This window comes from Manis pentadactyla, chromosome 10 (assembly GCF_030020395.1).
Source record: "Manis pentadactyla isolate mManPen7 chromosome 10, mManPen7.hap1, whole genome shotgun sequence".
Taxonomy (NCBI): Eukaryota; Metazoa; Chordata; class Mammalia; order Pholidota; family Manidae; genus Manis; species Manis pentadactyla.
Window position 1 is genome coordinate 97,014,799 of NC_080028.1, and position 8,677 is coordinate 97,023,475.

The 8,677-nt window shown below is 46.1% G+C and overlaps 1 protein-coding gene across 1 annotated transcript; it reads left to right on the forward strand.

Moving 5' to 3' along the window:
- The first annotated feature begins 3,270 nt into the window (after window positions 1-3,270).
- On the forward strand, window positions 3,271-4,143 carry GJC3 (gap junction protein gamma 3). The gene has a single exon (XM_036904456.2). The coding sequence runs from the start codon at window positions 3,318-3,320 to the stop codon at window positions 4,140-4,142; it is 825 nt and encodes a 274-aa protein (XP_036760351.1). The 5' UTR covers window positions 3,271-3,317; the 3' UTR covers window position 4,143.
- The last annotated feature ends 4,534 nt before the right edge of the window (window positions 4,144-8,677 follow it).

Below are 8,677 nucleotides of genomic sequence, written 5' to 3' on the forward strand. Positions count from 1 at the left end.
GCAGCGTCCTTCGAACCAGGCTCTGCCAACAATGCTGAGCCCTCAGTTCCCTCCATCCTGAAGTTCAGCCTGGGGGCTCTGACCCCTGAAGACAAAGAGACAGGCTTGTTTGTGAGAGAATGTGGGTCTCAGGGACTGAGCCGGTGGCCTGGGGCAGGCTGGGACAGAAGGGGGAGTCCGCAGGGTCCCAGGAAAGCGGGAGAGGAGGAAGGCGGGAGACTGTGTTTGTCATGGTTGGGTAGGAAGCTCCCTGTGGTCGGCTGACTCTGAGGAATCGGGCAGGATCTTGTCTGAACCTTCCACGAGGCCCCACAATGCATGTAGAATGAGCACTGTTTTGGTGGTAACAGCGGTGGAGCAAAGGGTTCTCAGGCAAGTCCTCTTGTCCTGCTTTTTCTGCTCTTTCCTTTCCAAACCCCCAAAGCTGTGTGGTGAGCTTGGGACACCAAAGTTTATTTCCTAGAGCCTCTCAGGGGACATGTGGATGACTGGCTGTGGGTCTGGGGTGGACATGAGAGAGACAAAGAACGAGAAACAGGGCCTCTGGAAACAAGTCAAATATGGAACGTTTGGAATACGCCAGGTCTGCTCCATATTAAATCCCACGTCTGCTGGGAATGTGCTGGAAATGGATTTAGAGGGGCCTTGGCCTGCACTTTGTAATGAGATGAGACTGAGAGCAAGTCTTGAGTATTTACCAAATTAACATTTAGTCTGGAAACTCTGTAGCAGTCCCAGGGCAGAAACCCTCAAAGTCTGGGGCTGCCTCTCCTGCATGCAGGGACCCCATAGACTTATGAGATGGGGAGGGGCTGCCTTCTCCTAACAGGTGGTGCTGGTGGAAGGAGGGTGCACAACCAGCCTGTAAACGGGCTGATGGTTATCCCACCAAATAAGAACCTCCTGAGATGCTGTGGTACAGACGTCTTGCTCCACAGAGCTGGGAATGGAAACTAAGAGAGGAGAGGTGAGGGACCAGTGCTACCCAAACCAGAGGTACCTTTGACCTCAGGAGACATCAGCAGTGTCTGGAGACATTTGTGGGTGGGGGGCGGTATTGGCATCTAGTGGATAGAGGCCAGGAATTCTGCTGAACATTTTACAAGGCACAGGACAGCACGACTCCCGTCTCCAAACCAGAGGATCAGGCCTCAGATGTCAACAGGGCCAAGGCTGAGAAACCCAGGACCACCTTTGGAACCTGACCTTCCCTTTGGTCCTCTGTGGAGCTCAATAACATGCTAAAAAACCAAAACATTTATTGAGAAAGTATTTTTTTCCCAGGCACTAAGTGTTTTCTCACTCACCAAGTAAGCCAGGGATTTTGTTTCCTTGTCTTGATTTTCAAATTAGGAAAGAGATTTTGTTCCTTGATCTATTTACCTTTTATTATTTCCAATTATTTGTCTTCTTCCTCAGAACTATGGAAGAATTACCCAATGTGATTCTGATTTTCCTCAGAATCCTTCCTATTGCCTTCAAAGCAGATCCCAGTTGTGATGATCTGTCTTCTACTCCGTGTGTAGTGGGTTTATATGCTCAAAGATCCATTTACTCTCATTTTCAAGGAGTCTTGGGAATGAGAGGGGACACATCTCTCTCTTCAATATTTAATCATGAAACCAAATTTGCAATTTTCTAGAGCCTGAAAATAGCTTTCTTCTAAAATTTTAACTCAGTTTTATAGAAAAGAATTTTCAGCACCTGATAGACTTCTGAGTCTTAACAGTCTATGATGGAGGTAGAGTTGGGCCTGAGGAGCAGGTGGAGGTTCAAACTGGGATTCCTAGTGGCTCAAAATATGGTTTCTCACATTTGGTGCATGGCAACATGTTTCTCTGGTCAGCTGAGACCCTCAGAGGAGTCTCCTGGAAGCATCTCAATCCACTCCTTCCAACTGCACAGAAGTGATGATTCTGCCTGTTCTTATTTATGGTTTGTAACACTAATGCCCATTTGAAATTGCTTCGTGCATCTTTCTGGGAATTATATTTGATAGGAGACAAATTAGGAATGTCTCCTTTGCTGCCATGTTAACTTAGAAATTCAGCTTATTAGAGGTCTCTTATTAAAGAGAGAAACCTAAGTAAGTTCATGAGGAGGAAACAAGAGTGGTCTGAAATAGAGGGACTATAGCCTGGGGATCAGATCCTTGAAGAAGCCTGCTAGGAGAGACCCGAGGACACAAAGTTGGGAGGGAGAGTAGCCTCGGACAGTGCAGGGTCACTCATTTCTCGAAGATGGTCTGGAAGGAAGTGACTGGAGACATGGAGGGATGTAATGGCTGCGGGGTTTTCCATCAGGGAGCCTCTGTTTTTTTCTCCATGGAATGGGAGGTTTGCATGGTCTTCTGAGAGTGATGGGACCAGGCATATAAGAGTTTGGGCTGAATGGGGATGGTTAGCACAGCAGGGCATCGAGGAAGGCTGCCGATCAGGACAAAGATAAAGCTGGCAGCACGATGGTATTATATTTGATATGTATTTTGTCCAGAGAATTGAGATTCAGGAATTTCTGCAGCCTGCCCCTGACCACAGTCACCTCTCACCGTGAGGGATATATAAGCTCAAGGAACTATGACAAAGTAGAGGTGATTTTCGAATTTGTCTCCAGTTGGCTCTGTCATTGGCCCCAAACCCATTACATTTAACTAGTAGATTTTTCTGGGTTTTCTTAAAAATGTTCTCCTTTTGCCAGGCTGGTTAGATCTAAAGAATATCAAACTAAAGCAAGTCTTGACACTCGTTCTGTTCACTTGATCCCCATGGAGTCCCAGCTGCATCTCAGTCTTACCACTGCAATGGAAGCAGAGGCCAGACTGACACACCTGTGAGCAGGACCTGAGAAAAGCAGACGGCAGGCGACTCACACTCCCCCCTCCCAAGTTCGCGCTGCGTCCCTTCACGACCTGACAGGACCATCAGACCTGGCAGCCACCACCTGGGGAAGCAACAGTTTCCAGAGGACTCTGGGCTTCTTACTATTTAGCCTCTGGGAAGGGTAAGAGGAAGGGAGGGGAAGACAGTGACAAAGGCAGACCCGAGTGTCCCTCTGCCTGGAGTTCCTCTTTGGTCCAGCAGTACAGAAGAGGGGACAGAAGGGAGAGAGTCACAACCACACCCACTCATCGTTATTATATTACATAGATGATTCCATTAACTTCGAACAGGTGCAGGGTTTTGGTAGTTGATCAACCAGATTCTTGGAGAGGAGCACGAAGGCTTGCCCTACCCATCCTGGGATTAGGAGGGAAGAGGCGGCCTGGTGCTTCTCTTAAACGACAGTAACCTCCTCTCTGTCCTCCGCGCCCCCGCAGGATGTGTGGCAGGTTCCTGAGGCGGCTGGTGGTTGAGGAGAGCCGGCACTCCACCCCCGTGGGGCGCCTCCTGCTGCCCGTGCTGCTGGGCTTCCGCCTCGTGCTGCTAGCTGCCAGCGGGACGGGGATCTACAGCGATGAGCAGAGGGAATTTGTGTGTCACACGCCGCAGCCAGGCTGCAAGGCCGCCTGCTATGACGACTTCCACCCCCTATCTCCACTGCGTTTCTGGGCCTTCCAGGTCATCTCCGTGGCTGTGCCCGGAGCCCTCTACGTGGGTTTCACCCTTTATCATGTGATCTGGCACTGGGAAGAATCAGGGGAGGTGAGGAAGGAAGAGGAGACCTTGCTCAGCCCAGGGGAGGGCAGTGGAGATGCCTCAGGGGCTGGAAGCCCCAGGCTGCTCTGGGCCTATGTAGCCCAGCTGGGGGTGCGGCTGGTCCTGGAGGGGGCAGCCTTGGTGGGGCAGTACCACCTGTATGGGTTCAAGATGCCCAGCTCCTTTGCATGCCGTCGAGAGCCTTGCCCAGGGAGCATAACCTGTACCCTGTCCCGCCCCTCCGAGAAGACCATCTTCCTGAAGACCATGTTTGGGGTCAGTGGGCTCTGCCTCTCCTTCACCCTTTTGGAGCTCATGCTCCTGGGCCTGGGCCAATGGCGGAGGACCTGGAAGCAGAGATCTCCCTCTCGTAGTTACGTCCCAACTTCAAAGAGGACCAAAAGACACCAGGATCCAACTGATAATTTCCCAGCACTGGAAACAAAAGAGCAGTTCCGAGAAGCAGGTGAGAAGGGCCCCGAAGTCCCTCTTTCTTCCTGCCCCTGATGTCTTTGCCCTGATGCTCTCCCGCGGCAGGCCCCTCATCCTCGGGAAGTATAACTTCCACAGGTTACAAGGAGAAAACCAGGTTCCAAGCAGATGTGCTCTGAGCCCATCTCCCACCCCCACCCCCACTCACCAGACCTCTCCTCCCAGGAGTCCTCCCTGGCTCCTGAACCAGGACCAGAGTGCTCAGGCAGGTGTCTCCGCTGCCCTTCCCTTTAGGTCTCTTCCCACTTAGAAAAAGCCTCAGCTTCTGCTTGATTCTCCACTTTGCAGAGTTATGAAGACCCCTCCTTGCTTTGAATGGAGCCCAGTGGTTTAGATCTTCCTGTGCATCCAGTGAGTGCGGATTTACCTCCATGGCGAATTAGAGGCTGTTGAAGCAGCAATAAGGGCCTTGGTGGGCCGTGCTGTCTGAAGCATTTCTGTGAGGAATGCCTGCTAGTGCCTCCTCGCCAGGATTCTCTGGTGTGAGCAGCATGATTTTCATGGGCTTGCTTCTGAGTCAGCCAGCAGAAGCCTCCATAAAACCGCGCCTCTCCCCTGTCCTGCCTTATAAATATTCATGGCTGTTGTCAGCATTCCTGCTGCTGAAGACGATCTTCCTTTCTGCTATAGAGACTCTGCTTATCTGTTGTTTCATGTTCTCTGTTCCCCCCAAGTTCAGAGTCCTGTTGATGCCGGGGTTCTTGTTTGCAGAGTCGAAGAATGAACTTAGCAAACAGTCAAGGTAGGAGAGCCAGGGAGAGGCTTTTATTTAGAGATACAGTGAGAGAATAGAGCTGCTGGCTAACGCGAGGAGGGGACAAGAGAGTCCGTTGTCTGGGGGATTTATAGGCAGTTGAGAGACAAAGAGCTAGGGATGCAGATTCACCAGATGGTCTCTAAATGTTTATCTTTAAAGAGGCACTAAGTTTCTTATCAGTTTTCCGGACTATTTTGTAGAGTTAACATTAAGAAATTTACTGCTTTGATCCTTTCTCAGAGTAACAGTTTTTTTGGTTTGGGAGTGTATTAGTCAAGGCTGCCTGTTTTGCTTTCAAGGTGAGCTGAGTTATTGACTTAATTAGGGCTGGAGGAGGAAAAGCAGCATCTGGGTAAAGTTAAAGATAAACTGGGTTTTTTAGCAGGCTGAAGTAAATTTTATAATAGCTTAATTTAATTGACACAAATAAGACATGGGCTATGCTGAGGTATTTTCTTATCTGGGGGATGTTCAAACATTCCAGGCTAAGTTACTCCTGGCTTTTTAGTTTTAACTAATTTTCACTGAAGAATGCTTATATTCTTAGTTTGATATTTTACTTTAGAGAACTAATGTGACTCTGACTTTGCTTAATTGTTTAATACGGAGTTCTGGTAGGGGGTTTCCTTGCATGTAGTTACACTGCTCTGACTGTAAATATCCTGCCTTGCTTTTTCCAGAGGCCCTCACCCTACTCTGACTACATCCATGGTCTCTGTCTCACCGTGACCTACAAACCCCCCAGCCCCGTGGCATACGTCATATTCAGACTGGCTTCCAAGCATGTATAACCTGCTGTTCTTTAATATATAGAAGAGATTTATTCAAACGTCCAGACACACCCTTACTGGGAATTCAGAGGCTTATGTCCCCTGGACCACGGCCAGCTGCAATTTTTGCCCAGGTCTCGTCTGCCTGGTGCACTGCAGCTGCCCCGCTGTCTCCAGCACAGCCACCACTCATATGTGGGGCCAACTCCCTACTTTTTAAACTCATGCCCCTCTCTCAATACTACACAGAAAAGACAGTAGAATTTTACTGCTGGGTCAGGGGTCATAGGAAGGGAGGTTTACATCCCAGTGTGATTCAGCAGATAATTTGAAGCTGAATATCATGCTTGTCTTTTCTTGAATCTCTGTCATTTCTGTCCAAGTGTGTCCCCCACCCCCCTGCCGGCCCCACCTTGTTTTTGGAAATCTCTCTCCTCAGTTCTTCCTTGCCTTCACATTCTCAGCAATTAACAGAATATGATCAACAGAATAGGAATACAAATACATAACAAAAGCAGACCTACAATTACCAGCCACATCCAGTGAAACCAAGAACATTCCTTTTTTTTAATGGTTGACTATTATTTCATTGCATGGCTTGCCACGTTTTGTTTATCTGTTTTTCAGTTGACGGACATTTGGATTGTTTCCACTTTTCAGTTATTATCAGTAAAGGTGCTATGAAATTCATGTATTAGTTTTTGTGTGAACATATGCTTTCAATTCTCTCGGGAATACTGAGTGGAATTGCTGGGGCATATAGTAACTCTTTAACTTTCTGAGGAACTGCTGAATTGTTTTCCACAGCAGTTGTACTATTTTACATTCCCCACAGCAATGTATAAATTGGTTCTGATTGATCCCATCCTTGCCAATGATTGGTATATTTTGTTTTTGTTGGTTTGATTTTTAAATTCTAGCCATCCTAGTTGGGGTGAAGTGGTACCTCGTTGTTTTGATAGGCATTTCCCTAGTGACTTAATGATTTTGAGCATCTTTTCATTGGCTTATTGGCCATTTGTATATCTTCTTTGGAGAAATATTTATTCAAATCCTTTGCCCATTTTTTAACTGGGTTATTTGTATCTTTGTTGAGTTCTTTATATATTTTGGATACTAGATCTTTATCAGGTCCTTATGATTTCCAAATATTTTCTCCCATTCAGTGGGTTGTCTTTCACTTTATTGATAGTGTCCTTGATGCACAGAAGTTTTTAATTTTGATGAAATTTAGTTTATCAATTTTTTCTTTTGTTTTTATGACTTTGTTGTTATATTTAAGAAACTGATGCCTAATCTGTGGCTATGAAAATTTACACCTTTGTTTCCTTCTAAGAGTTTTATAGTTTTAGCTTTATATTTAGGTCTTTGATTGATTTTGAATTAATTTTGTATATGGCATGAGATAAGGGCCCAACTTAATTCTTTTGCATGATATCTGGTTGTCCCAGCATCATTTATTGAAATGCTTATTTTTTTTCATTATGGTTTTGATATCCTTTTGAAAATAAATTGCTTGTAGATGTATGGCATTATTTCTGGACTCTCAATTCTATTCCATGGATCTGTTTGTTTGTCCTTATGCCCAGACCACGTGTTTTGATTACTTTAGCTTTGAAATAAAGTCTGAAATTGGGAATGTGAGTCCTCTTACTTTGTTCTTCTTTTTCAAAATAGTTTGGCTATTTGAGGTTCCCTGAAGTTGCCTTATGAATTCCATATGAATAAAACTGACTTAGTGAACCTCAGTATTTTCAGGAAAGATGGAAGTTCATTTCAGGAGTACAGCAGGGCAGAAGACATAACGACCTTAAGGAGATACAGGACCTTATGTCAGCTACTTAATACATAGGCAGACACACAGACACATACACCACAAACACAGCAAACATCAGTAACTGATAAGAGCATTTCTTCCTGCTTGGTTCATACTGACTCAGATTCCTTTACAAAATATTCCAGTTTGTAAAGAAAATGCATTTATTAGTTGTGTAATTTAAACATTAAAAAACTATTCTGTGGGACTTTCATCAAAAACCCCCAGAGATCACAGGAACCCTCCTTCCAAATAATTTAATCATACATTCAGCAACTACTTCTAGAGAATATTATTGGAAACACAGTATCTAATATTGGGACACAAGAATTAAAAAACTTCATTCATAAGAAAAGGAATGGAGTGGGAAGAATTAAAAAAAGGGCACCTCAGAAACACAAGATAAAAAATCCATTAAAGGGAAATAGATAATTCTCTGCAACAGGCAAGCATATTGTTTGTTGAAAGTCTCCATGGATGTTCCTTGGGATAGCAAAATGGTTGCTGTTCAAGTTGGGTACAAAAGGTACTGTATCTATGATTCTGAATTTTAAGTACTCCCACTTAAGAAACTTGATCTCTTCACACACTCTCCTGGTCCTGTCGGATCTATCACAATGTCCTCATGGCATCTACAGCTTCAGCAGCATTCTCCAGGCAGTGTTCTGACACCCTGGTCTTGAACTGGGTCAGGAACTGCAGCACCAGCTACCAGGATCTGCTCCTTCCAATCATCATAGATGACAGCCACTCAGCAGATCCCACAGAACTTCTGGGAGTTGAACCACCTGTAACACTGGTAGAAGTCTCAAATCTGGGGAACCATCTCACCCTGGATTCTTTCCCCTAATTCAACTGTTAGAATCCCGATCTGACTGCATGAGTGTGTCCCATGCTCTGAGAATGGGCTTTCTCTACCTGGCATCTGTCTCCTGTGTCTGAGAAGAGAGGGAGAGAAATCAGGGTGGTGGGGCGATCAGACAGTTCTCCACTAGCTCCTGGGGCTAAACTGCCTTTCCTGTTTGCCTCTTGGAATGCTGGCTGTCTGGTTGGCCCGACTCCTCAAACTACAGGAGAGTCTGTGGGCTTCGAGTTGGTGGGCTTCATGGGGCAATAGAATATCCTGCCTTTTAGGATAGACCTTGGGGTTGGAGGCCGAGAATGGGCCTCTTTCCCTGAGAAAGGAAGCTGATGAAGGAAAAAGGGG